Here is a 25029-nt window from a genome sequence, read left to right as displayed (position 1 = left end):
AGCACCAGAAGGAAAGAGACCAGAGCGTTCATGACAATCATGGGGTTGGAGGTGACAGCGGGGAACAGCACCGAATAACGACTAAAAAAAGCCAGCCTGCACCTGCACTACCATACCCAAGGCTGCAATTTGCTGCAATCGGAGGTGATAACGATGGCAGTAAATGGGTTACACGGAGAAAACAGACAGCCCAAGAATAAGCCACCGGCTGCTTCGTAGCAACCACCATCGCTGCATACTCGGCAGCAGTCGTTACCAGAGGCTGGCGTGCCCGCTCGGAAAGGATGCCCAGCAGCTGGGGGTGTGTGTCTTTGGGTCCTGCTCAGGCAGGCAGGGCTGGGAAGCGGCATCGGGAGAGGTAAAGTGCCTGTTTCGCATAAGTATATGCAAAATTTCAGGGTTCCTGGTATAAACCGGTGCAAAGGGAAGGGCTGTGGATAGAATGGAACAGGCTCGATGCCGAAGATTAAGCTGTAATAAGGCATTTGACAAAATAAAGAGTTAAACCTGCTCAATGTCAGGTTCAAGCTGCTTCCAATATTCTTTTTTTTCTTTTTTTTTTTTAAATAAAATTTTAAAAATTGCTGCCTCCCTGCAGAAAGCTACGCTCCTTCGTTCTGAACAACTGCCTACAGACTAACTCCCCCCCACAGGTCATGCCTGGATTTTCCTCTTCAAAATAATCAACATTTACTACTTTTCAGCATCTCCCACAGCACCAGGCCACTTCCACAAAGGGACTAACAAATCCGGGGCCCTTCTGAATCAAGTGCCCCCCAGCAGGAATATTTCTTTATAGCTTCCATCAATTAATAGCTGGCGCCTGCCCAGAAGCAGAGGCATTTCTGAATCGGAGGCTAGTCATTATCTAGAAAGGAGGAGGAATTATTCCTTCTTCTAGGCTTGCTAAGCTCTTCCTCCCCTGAGCACCCTGAAAATGTCCACCTCTTCTTCCAGAAGGCAGGCATCTGGTCTGCACAAATAATCCACACCTCTCTTCATGCACGCCTGCGTCTTCGCCTTCACTTCAGCGAGCGTGATCAGCCTCTTCTGAAGGTTATCCACCAACACAACCAGTCCTTCAAGGCTTGGACCAATCCATACATCATTTTTAAGTACACGTTACACAAAATTATAACTTTATCACGTCCCTACTCGCTCCTCCTTCCACGCCAGTGGTGAGGGAATTAAACTGTTGCCCTTTGTGTACCCCAATTTGCCACACCGGGAGCTGGCAAGTTCCTTGCTTGGTTTTCTTTCTTTCAGTCTGTTCCTGATCCAAGACAGAACTTCATTTCTTGCCTCCACTGCTCACATTTCTTTATTAGCTCTTTGCAAAAAGCCTTGACGGAGTCAAGTAAATTACTTCTGGTTTCTTTCACCTATTATTTGCTAGTATAGTCTTAGAGCTGTTGTAATTAGGAAGGCTTGATCCTATTATACCAAGTTAAATTAGGTGTTACAGGATTCTATTTTATTCCCTGCTGTCTTATGAAGGGAGAGCAAGAAGGACAGCAGCTGTGAAAAACCAGTTGCTGGCGCAGGCATTAAGAAAAACAGACCCAAAGAGATCATCTTCAAATTGAAATGGAGCTTTCAAAGCTTCGCCTGTGCTTGGCAGATGAGCGATGAGATAGTAATTGCCCAAATTTCCAGTACAGCTTGAGCAACGCTGATACCATCAACACGTTCACACGGACCATGTTCAAGCTTGAGTGACACGTGGACCTGAGTCATGGAAATGGAGTGTCAAAGCCTCAGAAGAACCAGTGCCAGGAGGAGGGAGAACCTGCCGGGGTGGCCAAAAGAGCAACCACCCCAACTGAACACAGGGCGGTGCGGCTGCGAGGGCTGGCAGAAGGTCACAAATTAAGGAGAAATTCTATTTATTGCTCCAGTAAATAAGGCTTTGCAGCGTGTTGCACTCATTTTAACGAGATGACAGATCGTTGTCAGCAGCTCAACCAGTTTGTTTCTTCCACAGCTCTTCAGCGATCCTCCCTCTCCGACGAGGCTCCACCTTTCTCAGAAATGAGGTGCTTTCATGTCACTCTCATCAGTTGGTTGATGCCACGTAAGAATCAGCCAGCTCCTCTCTGTTTCTTAGAGGTTGGATCACTTCTTACACTTCAAACTACCCCTCTGGCATCCTTTCCCCACTGCTAAATTAAGCATGTTTGTAGGTGAGTATCTGTACCCTGCAAACCAGCTCCTGTCCACTTACACAGTGTGTTGACTCTTTCTGAAGCTCAGGCAAGTGCCCCACCTCTGTGCAGGTTACTCAAAGGCAGGCAGGTGGCATTTTATTCTTGGGCCCTTGGGCAGAAGACAGGGTTATATCAAGGACAGTATTAGCACAGCGCACAGTACCGGGAAGTCGTTAATTGCTTGTATGGACCAACGTCGCCGGGCAGAGCGAGGAGACATCTGTGTGTGAAAACGTTATACCCAGGAAAAGGGAAGAGAGACACCAAGAAAATTAAAGACAAAGGTAAATAAAACCCAAGTGAAAAGTGCCCTGAACCAGCAGAGTTAAAGATACCGTTTTCCCAATGGTTCTGTTACACAACGAGCAATTGTGAACCAAAGATCCCCCCTTTCATCTGCACACAGTTGTGCTGTACAACATCTCCTGTGGCCCTGGCAAAGCCAGGGGTGCTGTGCCCGTGCCCCACGCCAGCCCTGGTGGGAGACTTCAGCAACCCCAGATGGGCATGAAGTCTTCCACGCGGGGTGGTGCTCCCCAGAGAAGCACTGAACTGCAGTGACTGACCTCATGCACACCACGAACTGGCAGCAGAGCAGAGGACAACACCCCGGTGGCCCCACGTGCCAGGCTCCCCCTCTAACTGGTTTTACTCCTCTTGGCTGAAGAGGAAGGCAGCTGAGTGCAAACCCCAGGATTTTTAACGCAGCTGCCCAGCGCCTTGGCACAGAAAGCCAAAAAACCACCCCTGCTTCCTCAGACATCCCTCTAACATCCAGCACCTCATCCACTGGAACCTGCTGTAACTGTTCACTCTCATTTTAAACAATAAAAGCCACATGTCAGGACATTAGAAGGGATGTAGAGACCCTGCTACTTGGCAGGGCCACGTGGAAATTGCCGTGATGGGTTGAGGAACTCATTCAGGTTGAGCGAGCAATCGAATTCACTGATTGACTCTGCAGAATAGCTTCAAAGTTGGCTTTCATTAGGAACTTGTAGACATTTCATTAAGTATTATAGCAATAAGAAATGCAATCTCTCAAAGCACATTACTGTGCACTCACTTGGAAAAAAATATTCTGTTGTAGTTCTGTAAGAGTCAACTCAACAAAACGGGGAAGAATAGGATTATTTGTGTTGAGTGCAATGTATTTTACATGTATTTTCAGCTGATGACTGGCAGTCAGTACCACCAGTCGTGCTGGCTGAAAGTCTCTGCCTTCCCTTGTGTCTCACTGCTGGGAGAGACAGCGAGCCAAGGGCTGGCTGCAGGGCCAGGAGGAGACCGCAGCCTCACTCTACACTTTCCTCCACCAGGTCTCACAAGAGAAGGAGAAAAGGATTAGTAGAAGGAAAACTAAGCTGAGTCCTTTAGGAAGTCCTGCTCTCCTGATGGCAGCCACTCCTGGCAGCCTATACCCCCATGTGCCATGAGTTTGAGAGGTCTCAACCAGGTGGGCACCTGGGAAAGCCTGAGGGGTGTCCTGAGAAGCAGCGATTCCCAAGCCCTGCCAAATTCCCTGATGGGACACACAGGGACACGCCAGCCACCACCCCTGTGTACGGCTGTCCCTCAGGCAAGGCTGAACTCTCCCCAGGTCCCCCCTGGCACAACCCTTTAGCTGCGGGGAGAAAACCCACAGCCACAGAACCTTCTTTAAGAGAAATCCACTTTTGGACCAGTGATGGCACTGCCACAGCACAGATACAGCTTCTTCTTTCTGCTGACTATTCTTCTTTAGTGGGTTATTTTGGAGTGAAAAAGAGGGAGGAAGAAAGGAGTGTGCATGTGTGAATAAAAAGTGAGAAAGATATACCAGTTTGTTTCTTCCACAGCTCTTCAGCGATCCTCCCTCTCCGACGAGGCTCCACCTTTCTCAGAAATGAGGTGCTTTCATGTCACTCTCATCAGTTGGTTGATGCCACGTAAGAATCAGCCAGCTCCTCTCTGTTTCTTAGAGGTTGGATCACTTCTTACACTTCAAACTACCCCTCTGGCATCCTTTCCCCACTGCTAAATTAAGCATGTTTGTAGGTGAGTATCTGTACCCTGCAAACCAGCTCCTGTCCACTTACACAGTGTGTTGACTCTTTCTGAAGCTCAGGCAAGTGCCCCACCTCTGTGCAGGTTACTCAAAGGCAGGCAGGTGGCATTTTATTCTTGGGCCCTTGGGCAGAAGACAGGGTTATATCAAGGACAGTATTAGCACAGCGCACAGTACCGGGAAGTCGTTAATTGCTTGTATGGACCAACGTCGCCGGGCAGAGCGAGGAGACATCTGTGTGTGAAAACGTTATACCCAGGAAAAGGGAAGAGAGACACCAAGAAAATTAAAGACAAAGGTAAATAAAACCCAAGTGAAAAGTGCCCTGAACCAGCAGAGTTAAAGATACCGTTTTCCCAATGGTTCTGTTACACAACGAGCAATTGTGAACCAAAGATCCCCCCTTTCATCTGCACACAGTTGTGCTGTACAACATCTCCTGTGGCCCTGGCAAAGCCAGGGGTGCTGTGCCCGTGCCCCACGCCAGCCCTGGTGGGAGACTTCAGCAACCCCAGATGGGCATGAAGTCTTCCACGCGGGGTGGTGCTCCCCAGAGAAGCACTGAACTGCAGTGACTGACCTCATGCACACCACGAACTGGCAGCAGAGCAGAGGACAACACCCCGGTGGCCCCACGTGCCAGGCTCCCCCTCTAACTGGTTTTACTCCTCTTGGCTGAAGAGGAAGGCAGCTGAGTGCAAACCCCAGGATTTTTAACGCAGCTGCCCAGCGCCTTGGCACAGAAAGCCAAAAAACCACCCCTGCTTCCTCAGACATCCCTCTAACATCCAGCACCTCATCCACTGGAACCTGCTGTAACTGTTCACTCTCATTTTAAACAATAAAAGCCACATGTCAGGACATTAGAAGGGATGTAGAGACCCTGCTACTTGGCAGGGCCACGTGGAAATTGCCGTGATGGGTTGAGGAACTCATTCAGGTTGAGCGAGCAATCGAATTCACTGATTGACTCTGCAGAATAGCTTCAAAGTTGGCTTTCATTAGGAACTTGTAGACATTTCATTAAGTATTATAGCAATAAGAAATGCAATCTCTCAAAGCACATTACTGTGCACTCACTTGGAAAAAAATATTCTGTTGTAGTTCTGTAAGAGTCAACTCAACAAAACGGGGAAGAATAGGATTATTTGTGTTGAGTGCAATGTATTTTACATGTATTTTCAGCTGATGACTGGCAGTCAGTACCACCAGTCGTGCTGGCTGAAAGTCTCTGCCTTCCCTTGTGTCTCACTGCTGGGAGAGACAGGGAGCCAAGGGCTGGCTGCAGGGCCAGGAGGAGACCGCAGCCTCACTCTACACTTTCCTCCACCAGGTCTCACAAGAGAAGGAGAAAAGGATTAGTAGAAGGAAAACTAAGCTCAGTCCTCTAGGAAGTCCTGCTCTCCTGATGGGAGCCACTCCTGCCAGTCTATACCCCCATGTGCCGTGAGTTCGAGAGGTCTCAACCAGGTGGGCACCCAGAAAAACCTGAGGGGTGTCCTGAGAAGCAGTGATTCCCAAGCCCTGCCAAATTCCCTGATGGGACCCACAGGGACACCCCAGCCACCACCCCTGTGTACGGCTGTCCCTCAGGCAAGGCTGAGCTCTCCCCAGGTCCCCCCTGGCACAACCCTTTAACTGTGGGGAAAAAACCCACAGCCACGGAACCTTCTTTAAGAGAAATCCACTTTTGGACCAGTGATGGCACTGCCACAGCACAGATACAGCTTCTTCTTTCTGCTGACTATTCTTCTTTAGTGGGTTATTTTGGAGTGAAAAAGAGGGAGGAAGAAAGGAGTGTGCATGTGTGAATAAAAAGTGAGAAAGATATATGTGTGTGTGTCTGTGTGTGTATATATATATCTGAATACACACATTTAAACGAGCACAGAAAGGCTCAGTGCCAGGTTTAGTTTCATTTTGGTTTCCTAAAGAGATCCCTGCTGGGTTCAGCAGCCCCCCTGCCTGTACGGGAACACGACATATTTCCTGTCTGGCAACAGGCAAATTCCATTTGTCTTCTCACAGTAGTGATGCCAGTCGTTGCTACATGGGATTTAAATACCTGCTTCTCACTGACAGATTCAGTTTTGGGACTGAAGTTATGTAACGTGAGTGTTTAACACCCAAAATTTCCATTTTTATTTAAGGCAAATATAAAATCCAAGCTTCAGAGCAGGGGAGCTAACTAGATCTCAGCGTCTAGGCTTTTTAAAATCCTCACAATGAAATGACATGAAAATATGTAGCATTGATCTAACAGAGGCCACGACATCAACTCCTGAAGAATCGGAAAACCTTTGCTAAAGCGAGATACAGGCATTTCATCTGCAAAAATATTTGAAATATCTCCTTCCTAGGGCCCTTATGCTTCTTCCAGCCCAGCCCACGAGGGGATGGCTTGGCAGGGGGAAGGGGAGCACAGGAATTTCTCTGGCTCTCGGCAGACATGGCTACACACACGCTTTGTTCTCTCAACTCCTTTTCCCCCCCCTGACAAAAACCTTTTCGCCATCAATACAAGGGCTGGGGGGGAAGAGGGGTCACATAAAATTGCACCAAGCTGCTTCCACGTGTTATTTTTAGCCCTGTCTGTCATCGTAGAGAGCTGCGTGTCAGAGACAGGCACGCTGCAGAGGACAGAGGTAGCTCTTTAAATAAACTCTCCTGCAAAGCCTAGAGCAGGCTGTAATTCCCGCTCCAGGCAGCACCATTTTCTCTTCTCATCAAAAAGAAGTTTGTGTGGGGAAAAAACCCACCAGAACGGGGACTCCGAGAGTCTTCCGGGGTCTGTAGGGAAGCACAGCTTGGGATGGGGACAGAGGCTGGCCCCCTGGTTGGTAGGTGTAATGACTAACTCATGTCACATAAAGCAGGACACAATCCCAGAGGGGTCAGCTCTCACATCCAGGGATGATGGAAAATTAAGACCTCTTTGAGTGCCCAGGAAGGATGAGAGCTCACGACTCTGCCTTTCCCTCTGCTCCTGGGACAGACAAGGAGAGCCCAGGCAGGTCTTGGCTTTCCCTGGGGCACCTGGAAGCTCTCTGGTGCTGCAGTGAATGTGTATCCTCCACACGGACACTGGACAAACTGCTCAAGTGCCCTGAATTCTCAGGCTCTCGGTGGAAGCTTCCCCTATTTTTCCAAGCCTATTATTCCCACAGAATCTGCTCTGGGCACTCAGGGCCCTCAGGTGCTTCAGAACTACCCTAAGGCCACCCTACAATTACCAAGGGGTTTTCCTCACCCGCTGTATCCCAGAAGGAAACAACCCCACTCTCCTCCAAAGCCTTGTCTGTGAACAGCAACGACAGCAAGACCTACACCTAAACCAGAAGTACAGGGATTGGCAGATCCACACGGACACTGGACAAACTGCTCAAGTGCCCTGAATTCTCAGGCTCTCGGTGGAAGCTTCCCCTATTTTTCCAAGCCTATTATTCCCACAGAATCTGCTCTGGGCACTCAGGGCCCTCAGGTGCTTCAGAACTACCCTAAGGCCACCCTACAATTACCAAGGGGTTTTCCTCACCCGCTGTATCCCAGAAGGAAACAACCCCACTCTCCTCCAAAGCCTTGTCTGTGAACAGCAACGACAGCAAGACCTACACCTAAACCAGAAGTCCTTCAGAGAATCAGGTAAGAATGGTTTTTGTTTAAATAAAAGTCCAAAGGGGCACATACTGCTGAAAGAGACACCTGTAATAGAAATAACCCAGTATAGCCCATAATCCAGGAGAGGTTGTCAGTGAGCTGCAGTTCTAGATATCAGGGAGTACTGAGAAAAGCAGAACTGCCTACACGTGCTTATTTGGAGGCTACAACTTGTTAAGTGTGAGATTTTAACCCTATGTAATGCAAAGGGAGGCCGTGTAATGCACTGAAGGAAGCTGTGATGGTCAGTGTAGAAAGCCATCAAAATAAGCAGGTCAAATGCTAGAGAGGATCAGTAAAGAAGTTACAGTAAAGAAGAGATAAATCCATGTGACACTCTTTACAGAGCTACCCGTACAAGGATGCCTTCCTGAGAGGAATACGAAGCTGCTGTTACCAGCCATACGGAAGGAGCACAGGTCACAAAAGCTGAAGTGTTGGGAAAGGCTTTTCAGCCTGGTACTTACCCTCTCTTTGTAGTAGAAGGAGCTAATGGAGACCTGCTCCTTCTCGCTGCGCGTGGGACTGCCGCTGTACAGACGCAGGTTGCCTGGAGTCTCCGTGCGGATCTTCATGGGGGTGATGAGGCCGCTGTGGTAGGCTGACAAAGCCGACAGGGACCTGCAAATAAAACACACTTTCAGGAGCTTTCACCCACCAAATCACCCCAGAGGCTCACGCTGACATCTCCACTAACCCACGCTGCTAGAAATGTCTCAGGTGTGTTGAAGGAAAGGGTCTGCCGAGGGACAGTGACACAAGGGACCATGCTCTGTGTGTCACGGGCACAGCTAACACTCGAGGTCAGTGCTTTGAGGGTCAGAAGCTCCACCATGGGACTTGATACTCTTCTGCTTTCCTGCCCGTGACAGCGGAACACCTCAAACACCAGGCAGGGGACTCACCTGGGGGTGGGCTCTGTCGGGGACACCGCACGGTGCATGGTCATGGGTCTCGTGAAATACACCAGGTACCCTGCAGAGACAGGACAGGGCGTAAAGATCACCCCAGGGTGACCTCTCCCCCCCCAGGGGGAGCAGGTTGCCCAGGATTTATACGGGGAAACACGGTCATTTAAGGTAGAGTCGAGGGGCTGGGTGCCTGTCCGCTACGCTGAGCGCTTTTCAACCACAAGCAGACAACCTCATTTTCTCAACCCAAATCTACTCCCTGCAAACCCTCTAAGGAGCACGTTTTGTTGAGACGACTGTCTTAAAAGCACTGCCTCGAGTGGCTTACAGATGTGAGAGAAAACACATATTCAGGTTTTAACTCTTCACCAGAACTTTGGTACTCCAGAGGCGAGTGTTTAGATACTTGGCTCTGCAGAGAAACCACTGCAGCTTGTGCCACTCTTCTCTTCCAAAGGACAACCCAAGCCATCTCAAGCCACCTCCAAAGCACTCTCTCACCAAAGCACAGCCCCACCCCATTCGTTAGCATCTCCAGTGTCTTCAGCTACCCACTCCTGCAAGAGTTTCAAGGCTTAGCAGGTTTCACGGAGCCTGTTCAATGCAATCCTACTCTGGTTTACTTTTGCAGGGAACTGGGTGAGGCCTGTATGAAAAACAGCTTTCAAAACATGCTCAAACTGGGATACAGGTCCGGAGGAGGCAGGTTTGCATCTGAAACAGCTCAGTGAAACTTAGCAGCTCTTCCTCAGACCTTAGCCTGTTTTTCAAGGATGATCTCTGCATCGCACACTCTGCTGGAAACCTGGATGTGATTGTACCCCACCCCTGCCCTCCAACTTAGAAGTTTCCCCATGACCTGGGAAAGCTATTTTGGACAACACAAAGGGTGCAGAATGAGAAAAGAGTGGTTAGTAACACGAACATGGCTTCAGCAAAGCTTAAGTTCAATCCTGAATCACAGTAATTTTGTGAAGACTGAGAGCCACAATATGTCCAGCGGTTTGATGCTGGTAGGAGAGGACCAGGCAAGGAAAATAGCTATTCCCAGTCTTCTGCAAAAGATCTGTCTCTGGAATACACAAGCCAAAGGCCATCTCTTCAACAAGCCCTGGATTTCCAAAATCCCACATGCAACACCACCTGCAAACACTTGCTAACTAGTCTCATTATCTATACATTTATCACAACGCTACTTTAATACCATTTCTTATTCATTGCATGGCAGTGACCAAAGCCTCCTCTTGTTCAGAGGCAAGTGGTCCCCAAGATGTCAAGAGGGCTGTTCTCCTGGTAGCTGTAACGTGATGGGGTGATGGGGCTAACCTGCGCCACAGAACCTGGCTCCAGAGGTCCGTGGAAACGGGATGTTGGAGTCCTGGTAGGAGCCATAGGCATTGGAGACCCGGGCGAAGGTGGGCAAGGGGGGCGTCACGGAGTTTGACAAAGCGTAGGGGTTGCTGGACGTGCTGTCCTCTTGGTTCTGAAACAGAAGGTAGCCAAGGTCACACTCCTGCTGCCAGAGGAAGGAAACCCAGCTGGAGAAGCGGGCAGCGCAGCACCACGCAGCCCCACGGAAGGGGCTGGTCCTTTGAGCCAGAGCAGAAGTTCCTTCTCTGGCTGCAAAGGCACCCAAAAGCACATTCACCTTTGAGGAAAAAGGGCTTCTCTGGCTGCTTGGCCAGAGATTTCTCTCCCACCACAGCCGTGCTGAAATACAGAGCTTAACTTGGGGTGAAACAGTGGGAAACTATACGGAAAACCTGATCTTCAGGCTCTGGAGAGGACTCTCAATGCAGGGAGCTGAGCTAAACCTGACACCTCAGTGATGCAAGGGAGGCAAAGCCTCCTCAAATAGGAATCCTACAGAACTGTGGGGTGTCCAACACAGGTTGGGAGTCTCAAGGACAGCCTCCTCAAATAGGAATCCTACAGAACTGGGAGTCTCAAGGAAGGCAGGTGGTATGAAATACTGAGGAACCTTAGGCTTATCCACAGGAACTTTGAAAGAAATCTGCACTGATTTGGACACAGAGTATACAGGTTTAAAGGCAGCAGCTCATTGGATGTCCCTACAATGGAGAAAGTTCCCATTCTTACAACATTACTGCTGAAACCAAACAGAATTAAGCCTTTTCATGTTAAAAAAAAAAACAAACACAAAAACCCCCCACACCTTTGTGATGAATAAACAAAATCTCTCCGAAAGAAAATCTGAGGAGACTCTCCTATCTCTTCCTGAATGCTAAAAACACCCACTCCAGCACACTTCACCCACACACAGACCTAATACCTGACACCGGGATGCTGAGTAGGTATCACAGATCTCAGCTCAGGGCAGAGCATGATTTGGATTTATCTGCAGTATCATCCCTACAAACCTCAGCACAAGCCTTCAGAAAAGACAGGCTTTCACAGCTTTTCTTTTTTTTTTTTTACCCCCCCAAGGGAAAGAAACAAAGACCCTAGAATAGGACTAGCAGGATCTCTAACTAGAACTGAGAAGGTGAAGACATCTGCCACTGCCTTGTAGACAAGAATGAATCCATCAGCTCCCTGAGGCCCCTCACAGATGCTAACCATGCCCTGGCACTCAGTGGGATGTCCTCAGAGCTGGGGAGCTACCACGTGCTGCTAAGATGCTCTGACCCCCAGCCACTCCTGCTAACCTGAGCATCAGTGAGCACGCAGAGCTCCCCAGAGCAGCAAACCTTCAGGGCCTGATTTTCAGAAACAAAACTCATCTAATCCTCTGCTCAGTTTTCTTCAACATTAACCAGAAGCGCTTACACCAACGTAACGGCCAGTCACAGGGGTCTATTTACATGGCTAATGATCACAGGGGTCTATTTACACGGCTAATGAGGCCGGACCCTCACTGAAGACGTAGGAGAAGACAACAAACTAGGGCAGAAAGCCCAGGCAGCTCTCCGTACCACGACAGACTCCAGCCAGGAGACCAGCTGACGCAGGCAGGGCTCCAGGCAGCTCTGGTTCCGCTTCACTTTCTGCAGAGAAGTGTCTTTCAGTATCTGGAATACACACAAGATGCAGCTTGAGCCATGGTTACCTCCACACCTTCCTCACATCTGTTTGTTTTTTTTTTTTGTCTGCAGAACAACTAAGACGCCAGGATCCAGAGAGGCCAAAGAGATTCCCTGATACCCACTGGAGCCACGCTGACCCACCGGCACACTCTCTGTTTTGGGGAACAGTTGTGAGCTTTGAGGGTTCACCTAGATCCAGCACACTCTGAGTCAGGATCTGGGCTTCTATACTACTGTAGCCCACACCAGTTTGTGGCAAATTGGATCAGGTGGGTTTTTTCCAGGAAGAAAGGCAAATTGATCCATCAACTCGCTGCCGAGGAAGGGATTTCATCAGCCACAGGAAGTTCCCACACATAATGATCACAGACGTCGTCTGGAATTAGCGGGGTCTGTGTAAAAAGTCCCCTCATTTTTAAAACAGTTTGTGCAGGAAGCAACATCCCAGCTCAAAAACATTATCTTTCTGCAGCTGGATGCTTCGCTGGTCATTTTGTCTATTATGAGCTTGGGGAAAACTGCATAAGGAGAAGGATGTTAGGGATCCCCAGGCAATACACATCACACCGGAACAGAGCAGCAGCAAAGACAACATGTTGAAAAAGCACCAGTGGAGAAAGGCAAATGCTGGGCTATGAGGCCAACAAAAACCTCACCCTGGAAGCTCCACAATATATCAGTTCAAAGTGACCTGTGGTATGGAGAAGAGCCTGGAGGAGGCTCCAGGGAGACCTTATAATGGCCTTCCAGTCCCTAAAGGGGGCCTACAGGAGAGATGGGGAGGGACTCTGGATGAGGGAGGGGAGCCCTAGGAGGAGGGGGAAGGGTTGGACCCTGAAAGAGGGGAGATGGAGCTGAGATGTGGGGAAGAACTTGTTTGGTGGGAGGGTGGTGAGAGCCTGGCCCAGGTTGGCCAGAGAAGCTGTGGCTGCCCCATCCCTGGAGGGGTTCAAGGGCAGGTTGGAGGGGGCTTGGAGCCACCTGGTGTGGTGGGAGGTGTCCCTGCCCAGGGCAGGGGGTGGCACTGGGGGAGCTTTAAGCTCCCTTCCAACCCAAACCATTTTGTGATTCTATGTCTTCAGCAAGGTCAAATTATTAATTACATCGTAATCTAGCCATCAAGTGACCACCATTTGTATATTTATAAAGACAGCGTACGCTCCCCACACACCTTGAGCAGCTTTGCCTTCATGGAAGCAGTGATGGAAGTTGGGTTGATGAACTGGAAGGAGGGAGCAGCGTTGTTGGGATACTGGACAGGGAACATGACCAGCATCCTGACCCTGTGGTTGCCGCAGTGCACCGACACCGTGCAGCTCCGACTCACCGCATCCATCTGTGTGAGGAAAAGCAATTCTCTGTGGTTACACCTCCAAGGACCTGGAACTTACAGCAACTTAAATTCACGCTGAGGGGCTGATTCCTCTGCGCACCTGAAAGTCGAAGTCATGCTGTGCTCAAGGGCACAGTGACAGCAAACCCTCCTCCCCCCAGGACACGCCAAAACGGAGGGTGAGAGCACAGGATAGGGAGAGCTCCGCAGATCAGGTTCAGAAACAGTCAAAATTTGATCAGCTGTAGGTAGTGGAGCAAATTACTGTCCACCCTGCAGTCCAGGCAGAGAGGAAAACACCATCCAGCCTTCTCGGGACCAGCACCAGTGTACTGACTGTGCTGAAACACTTCCCTTGCTCCCAGTGTCTGGGATTATCCTACCACCCCTGTCCAAGAGGATCTCCACGGCTCAAAATAAACCTTGTTTACAGGCAGCAGTCACTGCAGCAAGAAAGGTTCCCCTCCAAAAGCTCCGATGAGCCAGCCTGCCCGCATCCCCTCCCAACAAACCAGCAGAAAGGGAACTCTCTACCTCCACGTTGACATTTCGGATCTGCACGTTGATCAGCGAAAATTCCTGCTGCAGCGTTTGAGGCAGCCCCAGTTGGTCTGTCTTCTTTCCCACCACAGGGTCGTTCAGGAAATCTTCTTTTAAGGCTGTTGGGAGAGATGGAGAACAGGTTGAGACGAGCTATAACAGACAGACTTCTGACACGCGATGCCGGGAGGCAGCCAGGACAGCAGGCTTTCCTCTGCTCTCCTGACACGGGGAGGTAGGAGTTTTACCTGCCAAAGAGCTGGAGGGTCTCAGCTGTTGTTTAGAGCCTTGCTCTTCAAAAAAACCAAACCTCTCTGCACACAGATTTCCCAGGAAGGTTACAGAAGGTAACAGTACAGCCCTAAACCGTCTGTCTCTACCCATTTGAGACCCCTTCTCCTCTCTACACAGCGCTGCCAGAGTCACAGACAGCTGAACCAGAGCCTCTCAGGTCAGCAGGAGAGAACTGCTGCCAAAGCAGTCTCCAGGAGGAGCTCTGGTCTTTGGGACTCACACCCCACCACTCCTGGCTTTCAGGGAATGCTTCCAAAACACAATAAGGCTGTGGGAGAAAGAAAGACGGTATTTCTGGCCCTAGTAGGGGCTTAATTAATTTGTGGCAGCCATTTGCACTTAATGTTGCAAAGCCCTCTAGTGCTTTAATGGTCTTTAAAGACTGATCAAAACGCAGGGTCTAGCTGTCCAGTTCCAGAAGTTTTCAGGAGGAAAATAACCCCTGAGGGCCAGAATATATTTAAACAGCCAGGCAAGTGCTGCAGGACACAAGGAGTTATGGTTAAGATGGCAAACTTGACCGAGTTTCAGAAGAATTGGTCTCTGCCTGTGGCCGTGCCTGACTTTTTCCTCTTTTCTTGCCATGAGCCCCCCTTAGGGCAGGGGCAGCTCCTTCTGGAGGGGGTTTCACTGTGGCACCCCTTCCTACAAAGACCAAATACGGTTTTTGATGATGGTTCCAAAGACACAAGGGAAGTCCTGATTGTTCAGCTGTTGTTCTCACACTGGCACAGATAACTCCTAGCAAAAAAATAAATGACAAGAAATAAAAAAAAAAAAAAAAGCTCTCCCATCACAGGCATTTTTCTAAGAGTTACTGACTTTGCTGCTGGGACAAAGATATTTGGTTTTACTGCTGCCCAGTGGGTTGCTGCATTTGGATAGGTAGGATGCTTTGCTACTCATTCCTGCTTGTGATTTATTGTAGTGCTTAGATACACTTCACAAAAGGGAGCGGAAAAAGGGGATTAAAGGAAGATCAGTGGCTCTCACGGAAGATAATTATTTCTAGCTCAAGACACCACATAGCTTATTGAAAAGCCATCTCTGACGTTCCCAATATGGGCAGTACCCTCCCTTTGTCTTCTCCCATTCCCTTCCAATTAGTTTCTAAATCCCCAAAAGCCCACATATTTGTTTATGCTCCTAAAACCCTGTACAGGCAGCAGCCAGTGCGGAGAGCTGTACGATCAGGACACAGCTGGTGGGCTTTATCTGCAGAGTGCTCTTCTCTTCAAAGATCCCCCAAAGTGCATTACTAATGTAACACGGAGACTTTGTCTGCTGCTGAAACACAGCCACCTCCAGGGTGAAACATCAACAGTCCACAATAGCTTTTAAGCAAAAAACCCCTGAAATTCCTACCTAGGGACTTGCTCGTCATTGATCCCGCAGTCACAGTATTTGCAGCAAAATCTACCCTGCTACAGAAAAGCCATTTTCATTCCCTTTGGCCACAAGGGAAACCTTAACCAAGGTTAAGGAAACCTGAACCAAAGCCAGACCCAGACAGAAACCACAAGGAACGTACGAACGTGACCTCATCGGGGACAGTGAAAGAGTTACCTCTCTCCTGTGGAAAAAGAGAGGGCAGGCAGGCAGAATGAGAACACTTCTGCTCATGGTGAGCACAGGTAACCAGGACCTTCTCTATCATAGTATAAAACCCTCATGTAGACAGAGGTGCTGAGAGTTTTTAGAAACTTGTTCTGCTCCCACACAGGACAGGGTGCCAGGGAGAACTTCACCAGCATTTGCTGGGCAGGCAACTTCCAGTTAGGAAGAGGTGCCTTCCCCAAGGGACTCCTTCCTTCAGAGGACAGATATTAGACCGCTTCCTCCCCGTCTCTCCAGTTTGTTGGCAAGTCAAAGGGAGAACCAAATTGCTACCCATATGCTCCCTTCTTCTATGGACTCCTTTCTCAGCTTAAACTGAACTACCTTCTTAAGAGCCAGCACTGACTTTCTGACTGCCTTATTTTTGGCAGCAGGCCACAGCTATGACCTAAAGAGAGTGCAATTAAATGGTATTACTGGCAAGGAAGAGCTCTGTTTCACAGCTGGAATGAGATCGTTGTCTTAGAGGAGAAAAAACTCACGAGGACCATCCTGAGAAACTCCTGTGTTTTCCCTCCTCCCAGATGGGGAATCCATTAACCTTCGAAACAGCACCAGTTTGTGCTTTGCCTGTGATGTTATTGTCTTACGCCAGGATGCATCTTCTTCTCAACATAAAGACAACTCAAAGTGCCATCACTTGTCTCACCTTCCTCATCCCCGTGCCCAGAGTTATGCTGGGGCTCGGAGTCCTGGGGGTGAAGGGTCTTGTCTGGCTCTGGCAGATGAGAGATCCCATCAATGAGGTCCTCCACTCCATCCAGGATGTCGTTGGCGCAGAGCTGGAAAGAACAAACACACCCACACGCTGCACAACAGAAACCAAGCCATGGAAAGAGCTGCTGCTAAACAACACGTTTCTCCAGGGAGCTGGATTTGCAAGGTAGGTCTGTCCACACAACAGCCATAACTAAGCCCTCAGCATTATTTCTGTGACAGATGATCTTCCACTTTCCAGCACCCTCAGCTCTGTCACCTCAGACAGCCTGGCCAAAGCTCCTCTTTGCTTACAAAGCCACTTAATTGTCAGGGCCAGTCCAAATAACAGAGGTTTTACTTGAATCGAAACTAAAGCTGATGTGACTTTTAATTCCTAGAATTCATTTGTCAAAACTGGTTTAGGTTTTTAGAATAGATATAATAGTAGCACACTTTTCTGCTGTTGATATTTACACTCCAGTAGGATCTAGAGACCTGGGTACATACCCAGGAGCCTTATCTAGGTCCTGTATCAAAAAGAGACCATGAAAACCTCTATTTTAAGTTCAGCACAAGAAAATAGGGAAGACGAAGAGAAGAAACACAGGGAGGAGAAAGGGTAAGGGTGCAATGTAGCAAATTACAGCATTAGTCACCAGCAACACGCCATCACATGTGTGGTTTGATCCAGACAAAAAGAAGGACAAAAAAGTGGGAGCCAGCAGAGGGTGGGGGAAGTAAAGGCTCTGACACTGCTGAACAACTGGTTTAAAGACAGGAAAGAAAGAAAAATGTTCACAGATATATCAGGTAGGAGTAAAGGGTCATTTTTCACAGAGAAGGTTTGTTACAGACCTGCAGGACTCCTGCAGGATCTGTGCTGGGAACACATGCTTCTCAACATAGTCATTAAAAACCTGGAACAGGAGGTGAACAGCAACATGACCAGGTTTGCTGATGCCACCAAGTCATTCAGGGGGGTAACAAGGGTGGCTGACTGCAAACAATCACAGAAGGACCTGGCAGGAGTCACTACATTACCATGGAAGGCGAACTTCAGTTTGGCTAAACATAAAGCAATGCATACAGGGGGAAAATGGCAAGTTCAAACTGACTTTGGGGAACAAGACACAGAGGCCAGACTAAGCTGATGTCTTCAGGGAATTACACCCAACCATTTAAAAAAACAAAATGAGTACTAGAAATTCTTCAGGAAAAAAAACAACATTCAGATCCCCACCCCAAAAAGTATATAGTAGAACTGAAAAAGGGTCATGAGAGACAGAAGGACAATCAAAGTTCTCGTACAAGGGATGAAGCAAATCAAGACCTGTTGAAAAAGGAGGCAGCTGAGGAGGGATATGCTGGAGGCCTACTGAATCACAACAAGAGGTCTGCTCATTTCACCTCCAACAGAATGAAACTAGCAGGCTGCAAAATAAGCAAATGAAATGAGCTGCAGAAAAGCCAGGAAACTCCTTGTTCACAGGACGTTTAAGATGACAAAAATTTATAGAGGTGCAAGAGAAGACAGAACAAGTCCATGGAAGAGAAACTCATCAAGCTCTATCAAGCACAAGGACACCAGAGTCCGTGAGCCCCAGAGCTGCAAACTGCAGGAGGCTGGGGAGGCATTTGAGAGAAATAGCACTTTATGCTTGCTTTGTTCTCATCCTCTTCCAAGACAATCCTGGCTGAGGAGGAGAGAGGGCAATACGGGCCATACGAACCTCTGGTCCAACCCAGCACAGCTGTTCTAATAATTGCAAAAGCAATTTGTGACTGCTGCCAGAGAGCAGAACACCAGGATTCACGCTGCCTGCACCAGGCTAAGAGGCAAAGGAAACACGGGGAGGAAGTGGAGGGGACAATCCCTACATTTACCTGGTATCTACAATGCCAACAAAGAGTCCTACGGCCTTGCAGCCATGGAGGTGGCATCTTCAGAGGCAATGCAAGCAGTAACTGATCTCCACCTTCCCTAAACAACTTCTACACTTGCTATTATAAAACAGTGGGCCCTGCACTTCCTCAGAAGCTTTAGAGGCACAGACACAGAGTGGCCTCATCACAGGTGTCCTCAGGGCTGTTTCTGGGCTGGAGCTGAAGGGGAAAGCGAAGCGGCTGCTGTGTCTGCAGCTCCGGGGTATCAGAGGGGTGAGCGGGAGTGCAAGGAAAAGGAGGTGAATCCAGCCTGTAAGAAAACCACCTACAGCTCAAGAGCAAAAGTGTGTCCATACCCTCTGCAGCTGAGAGTCAATCCGCCACATCCGCAGGGTCTGGTCACGGGACCACGTCACCAGCTGGTAGTCTTTGGAACCTACAAAGGATGGAAACAGCTTATAGACCCTGCTGAAAACACAGATATCTCAGCCCTGCGTGTAGCATAAACAGATTGCAGCAAGCCAGCAGGGAGGTCCAAGGAATAATCCCTACATTGACCTGGTATCTACAATGCCAACAAAGAGCCCTACAGTCTTGCAGCCATGGAGGTGGCATCTTCAGAGGCAATGCAAGCAGTAACTGATCTCCACCTTCCCTAAACAACTTCTACACTTGCTATTATAAAACAGTGGGCCCTGCACTTCCTCAGAAGCTTTAGAGGCACAGACACAGAGTGGCCTCATCACAGGTGTCCTCAGGGCTGTTTCTGGGCTGGAGCTGAAGGGGAAAGCGAAGCGGCTGCTGTGTCTGCAGCTCCGGGGTATCAGAGGGGTGAGCGGGAGTGCAAGGAAAAGGAGGTGAATCCAGCCTGTAAGAAAACCACCTACAGCTCAAGAGCAAAAGTGTGTCCATACCCTCTGCAGCTGAGAGTCAATCCGCCACATCCGCAGGGTCTGGTCACGGGACCACGTCACCAGCTGGTAGTCTTTGGAACCTACAAAGGATGGAAACAGCTTATAGACCCTGCTGAAAACACAGATATCTCAGCCCTGCGTGTAGCGTAAACAGATTGCAGCAAGCCAGCAGGGAGGTCCAAGGAATAAGGCACTAAATCAAAAGGCAGAGTGAGTAGCCTGTAAGAAAACCACCTACAGCTCAAGAGCAAAAGTGTGTCCATACCCTCTGCAGCTGAGAGTCAATCCGCCACATCCGCAGGGTCTGGTCACGGGACCACGTCACCAGCTGGTAGTCTTTGGAACCTACAAAGGATGGAAACAGCTTATAGACCCTGCTGAAAACACAGATATCTCAGCCCTGCGTGTAGCATAAACAGATTGCAGCAAGCCAGCAGGGAGGTCCAAGGAATAAAGCACTAAACCGAAGGGTAGAGCGAGCCCTTTTCTGCTTTACTTCACCTGGGTGCACCCCTGCACCACCATTCCCACACCTCCAGATGGGGTACAATTTCCAGGTGGAAAGCACAAAGTAAGTATAACGTATGTGATGCAAGTTTTCCAACTAGGAATGAACAAGATCTACTACAATGCTTATTTAAACAGAAGAAATAATATAGTTGAGAAACTAATTTATTTTTACAACAACTGTAATGTTGAAAATATCTTTCAGTTCATCATCTCTGTCTCAAGATGCAGAATTTTAAAACATTTCTAAGCTAGGAGAAGCTCTACCCTCCCACTTTTTCCTTCTGAAAGACTTGGATGATGCCAAGATGAGTTCAGGTTGTAATGAAATACACCCAGCCGCATACTATCTATCAGCAGACAAAGGTCCACAGACTTATTTATGCCCATGTTTAGGCCTTGTGATACACTTTTAAGTTCCCCCTGTCAAACAGCTGCGAGGCTGAAGAATTTGCTGCTGCACAGCTGCTTCCTCCAGCCCTCTGCTGAGCCACAGGGGCCGCCTAAATGCGGCACAGCAGAGATTTGCACTGTCTTGGTTGTCTCTGCACTGGGGTGGACTTGGAATGCTCCTGTGATTGATGGATGCTGCTTGAGATGAGGGTGACTTCCAGCCTCAGAAATATATTTATTAACTCAGCTAAGGCACTACCACTGTGGTTCAAGCCTGCTTGAATGTTCATTCGCAAGCTTTGACCGCGCCTGCAGATCCTAACACAATTCTGTGTCGCTCTCCTCTCTCTGAAAGAGGGCAAGCAAGGGATAGAGAAAGAGGTGACTTAACCAAATTGTCCCAGCAGCTGGTGGCAGAGGGCTGGGCCAGAACTTGGACGTGGTGCTGCAAAGCAGCACCCACAAATGACCCCAAAGCCAGACGTGCTCGTTGAGTCGCTGGCAGCCGAGGTGCTGGAAACAAAGCCGTGCTCTGTGTGGTTATCCAACCTCTAACACGGAATCTCCTATATTTAGCTGCCTACACTGGAAAATTTAGTCCGAATGGAACTCTAAGAGCAGCTTTTTTATCCCATGCTCTTCCTCCCCAGCCTTTCCCAGCACCAGATAAGGTGGGTTTGTGGGGTCTGGTGAACACTGGAGGCTGCTGATCTTGGCAGTGACGTGAGGGGTTAACTGGGTAAGTCTGCAGCTCTGAGCAGGGGGAGGGTGCACCCATCTAATAGCTTGTACAATTTATTCTGAAGATCCATTTAAAAATAGACTCACAGGAGAGTGGAAGCAATTAGAGTCACCGCTGACCCACTCAGCATTGGGCAGATTTGCTTTGTTAGCATGGAAACAACAGGGCTGCGTGCAGCGCCGTAAAGCAACTGCAAACCAGCTGTAGCTCGAGGCAGGACAGAAAAGTGGGTAGGAGCTGCTCCAAGAGTCAAAGGGGGACAGCACAAGGACCACAGCCAGGAGCCAGGCCTCCACAGCCCTGGTTAGAGCACAGGAGAGAGAACATCCAGCCCCGAACTCACCTTCTTTCTGCTTCCTCCACTGAAACTCCAGCACCACGTCATCGTGTCCCACGAAAGTATGGACAGGGGTGTTCAAGTCAAAGACGTTCCAGAGAAGGAGACTGTTCTCCCGTCGGAGCTGGGGGACCATCACTGTCACCAGCCCATTGCTGAAAGGCTGGAGAGAGAAACACCCTTCCAGTTAGCCTTGGGGAATTACACTCCCATGCTGCTGATACCCTAACCTAATTTTTCCCTTTTCCCACCAACAAGAGTGCCTTCCAGTTAGCCTTGGGGAATTACACTCCCATGCTGCTGATACCCTACTCTAATTTTTCCCTTTTCCCACCAACAAGAAGCTCAAAGGAGCTCAGCACAAAACTGAACCAGGCCTAAAACTGGGAGGATCTAAGGCAATTGCTGTGCAAAAGCAGTGTCTTAAAAGGGATAAAAATCACAGAATGGTTTGAGTCGGAAGGGACCTTAAAGGCCATCCAGTTCCACCCCTCTGCCCTGGGCAGGGACACCTCCCACCACACCAGGTGGCTCCAAGCCCCCTCCAACCTGCCCTTGAACCCCTCCAGGGATGGGGCAGCCACAGCTTCTCTGGCCAACCTGGGCCAGGCTCTCACCACCCTCACACCAAACAAGTTCTTCCCCACATCTCAGCTCCATCTCCCCTCTTGCAGGGTCAAACCCTTCCCCCTCCTCCTAGGGCTCCCCTCCCTGATCCAGAGTCCCTCCCCAGCTTTCCTGGAGCCCCCCTTCTTTAGGGACTGGAAGGGGCTCCAAGGTCTCCCCGGAGCCTTCTCTTCTCCAGGCTGAACCCCCCCAACTCTCTCAGCCTGTCCTCACAGCAGAGGGGCTCCAGCCCTCCCAGCATCTCCATGGTCTCCTCTGGCCCCATTCTAACAAATAAGATGTAATACATGAAGATATTCAATGATTATTTCTTTCTGTTGCTTCCTCTCTTTTCATCTGTGAGGCTGGAGGGATTTCACCCTTGACTTTTCATATGGGATCCTCATGGCAATTTCCCCACAGCTGCAAGAACCGCTGCCTGGGGACCAAGCCCCCCCAGCTGCTCAGGGTTCACGATGCTCAGAGGAACACTGGAACCCAGTCCTACACCCCCCACCACGGGGACAGGGAAAAGGGATCAGAGACTCGAGGCACAGCACTGGTTTCAGGCCACATTCCAATGTCTGGGGAAGAGAACTGATTAGGACTGATGTTAAGAGCCTGTGCTTCCCATGGCTGGGTCTATAAAAGGCAACAGTTCTTGGATTTGATATGCTGTAAGAGGCCACTGTGGCACACTTGGAAACCTTGGGAGAAGAGGAGGCACTTGGAGAGTGCAGAAGACTCTACATTACTCTGTGCAACGGGTACCAACACCAGAGCTGAGTGGAAAAACAGGATAGTGAGAGCAGCAGCCTGGGGTTTTACCCCCCCCAGGAGGACAATGCCAAAGACTGGGACCTCACACTCCTAGTCATTCCTTTTCCCAAGTGCCCCCATTGTAGACGTGGCTTTTCTGGGCCTTTTAAGCACCAAGAGGGATTTTTAAAATCAACTTAATCATGTCCAGCAGTAGAGCTGGTGAGAAGCCCTTCAGCAGTTCTTCTGTATTGAAGGTCTCTTTGTGCGTTCGCTCTCACAGCATGAGTGGGGCTGGTGGGAGTCTCTCACTCACCGTGTATCTTGCCTTCCAGACAGGAACCTGGCAGGGCAGGATGTTGAGGTATTTCCGAGGCTGACGGTAATCCCAGAACTTGAAAAAAAAAAAAAAACAATAACAGACAAACCCAAAAAGACAAGCAAAGGCAGGAGTCAGCTGGCTGCGCTTTCAGGCTGCAGTTTTCCATGTGGCTTGCAGATATAACAGAGCAAAAAACATGCCAGGGAGCCCACAGCATCGTTAGTAATCCCGTTCATTAACAGCAGAGATGGCCCCAAAGGACAAATATCAAGCTACCAGCATCTGGCAGCATCCCTTAGCCAATGAGCGACTTGGGGTCATATTCACAGTGATCATAGCTTGAGTAATTAGAGCAGGGAGCCAGGCAGCCTGCTTGGGCTTTCAGAGCTACAAGGTACCCTGCAGGCTCCCAGCCAACGTGCCAGTCCAGACTGGAGGCAGCACCACCTCCCCCCTCCCCCGCTGTTACTGCTAATTTCCTAATGAAGAATCTAACCTTTTGCTTTGCTCCAATACCCATCAATTGTGCTTGCCTCAGAGCTCAGCTAAATGTGAATGAACTCCATTTGGCTGGCACGCAAATCACACTATTTCCCCCAAGTAAAAGGCTTGCAGGCAGTGTCTTATCGATAACTCCACTCGAGGTGAGTTTGGGAACCCCAGGGACTGGAGTATGTCTCCCCACAAGTCGCTGCCATCAGTTTGGGGGTGGCAACGCTGCTTTTTTGGGGAGAAGGCTCTTCTGGCATGTGTGGCCAGCTCCCTTCTGGCAAGCAACAGGCAGAGGCGGTTGTTTTCAGCTTCAGCACTGCCCAAACCACCACAGATATGTGGCAAACATATGTGCACCCATCCTGCAGTGATTTCTCTGCCCGTTTTGTAAGTGCACCCCTGGCTCAACAAGCACAGGCTGCCAGAAACCAAAAAAAAATATAAGGATCCAGATGTCACCAATGGCATGCAGGGCACAAGACTCCAGCAGCAATAGGAGGGGATCTGCTCCACCAGCCTGACATCTCCCAAGGAGTCATCCCAGGAGCACCACTTACCCTGACGGAGTTGTCCTGGCTGGAAGTGGCCAGCGTATACTCGTTGTCGGGATGCCAGTCCAGCCCGTGGATTTTAGAAAGGTGAGCTGCCAAGTACTCCACTGCAGTGCTGGGTTTCTGCAAGGAGAGGCATTTTCCTTCTCAGCACAGGGCTACTAAAATCTGGTCGAGTTCTTTGTCATAAAAAAAGACACTTGAACAAGGGCAAGAGGTAGAACACCTTCCTGCTGGGGAAAGGCAAATTGCTCAGCAAAAGTAGCTGAAGGAAAGGTCCTGCTAATGTGGCTAATTCCAGTCACCAAATGCAGCCCTGAGCCACACTCAGCAAAAGAGTTAGATACTATGAGATCAAAATGTTAATGGGCATGATTTCTAGGGAAGGTGTTATCTACATGCTCTCTTTCAGGGGAGGTTCAGGCTGGATATTAGGAAAAATTTTTTCACTGAAAGGGTTCTCAGCCATTGGAATGGGCTGCCCAGGGAGGTGGTTGAGGCACCATCCCTGGAGGTGTTCAAAAGCCGGGTTGATGTAGTGCTGGGAGGTATGGTTTAGTGATGATGCTCCTTGTTTGTTGTGTGGGTGTCTATTTTTGTCAGTTAGGTTGATGGTTGGACAAGATGATCTTTAAGGTCCCTTCCAACCTAGAAGATTCTGTGATTCTGTGATTCTTCCGGCTCATGAGCTCCCAATTCTCTCTAGTTTAAATCAACCCATGAGAGAGATTTGTGATACCTTCCAACCTAGAAGATTCTGTGATTCTTCCGGCTCATAAGCTCCCAATTCTCTCTAGTTTAAATCACCCCATGAGAGAGATTTGTGATAAAGTAGTACATTTTTCTTGGTATTTATCTGTGACCAGAGGGATGTCTCTATCAGGTAGGTGCCAATATGCACAGGCTGCTCAGGGGACCCTCAACTCACCCTTTTGTCCCATATTCGGACATCCCCGTCGTGGCTTGTCGCTAAGCAGTTGGCGTTTTTCTTGTTCCATTTCACCTGGGAAGCTCCAGCTGTAGCACAAACAATTAAAACAAATGAGTCAAACCAAACAATTAAAGAGTAAATGGCACAACAGACCCCTGACCTGGGCTTTGAGCTGCTCTTCTTAGCACAGGAAAAGCAGTTCAGAGGAAAGATATCCTAGAAGCCAGCACGAAGGATGT

General features: G+C 49.2%; 1 protein-coding gene across 3 annotated transcripts in view; it reads right to left on the bottom strand.

Moving 5' to 3' along the window:
* WDR59 (WD repeat domain 59) overlaps positions 1-25029 on the bottom strand; it is a 57208-nt gene that overhangs the window by 16101 nt on the left and 16078 nt on the right. Inside the window, exons 7-19 of one of the 3 annotated variants that reach the window (XM_014960773.1) lie at positions 24788-24876; positions 23866-23982; positions 22811-22888; positions 21136-21292; positions 19416-19495; positions 16303-16435; positions 13737-13861; positions 13041-13205; positions 11759-11854; positions 10149-10305; positions 8817-8886; positions 8379-8532; positions 4432-4488 (exon numbers count right to left, since the gene is read on the bottom strand). In XM_014960773.1, the coding sequence (XP_014816259.1) occupies positions 4432-4488; positions 8379-8532; positions 8817-8886; positions 10149-10305; positions 11759-11854; positions 13041-13205; positions 13737-13861; positions 16303-16435; positions 19416-19495; positions 21136-21292; positions 22811-22888; positions 23866-23982; positions 24788-24876 (1478 nt within the window). Of the gene's footprint in view, positions 1-4431; positions 4489-8378; positions 8533-8816; positions 8887-10148; positions 10306-11758; positions 11855-13040; positions 13206-13736; positions 13862-16302; positions 16436-18592; positions 18673-19415; positions 19496-21135; positions 21293-22810; positions 22889-23865; positions 23983-24787; positions 24877-25029 lie in introns of all 3 variants that reach the window. The other 2 variants (XM_014960774.1, XM_014960775.1) reach the window with 2 other exon arrangements.

The sequence above is a fragment of the Calidris pugnax genome, unplaced genomic scaffold, assembly GCF_001431845.1.
Source record: "Calidris pugnax isolate Ruff unplaced genomic scaffold, ASM143184v1 scaffold347, whole genome shotgun sequence".
NCBI lineage: Eukaryota > Metazoa > Chordata > Aves > Charadriiformes > Scolopacidae > Calidris > Calidris pugnax.
The sequence above is the reverse complement of the archived record's forward strand: the minus strand, read 5'-3'. Positions and strand labels throughout refer to the sequence as shown.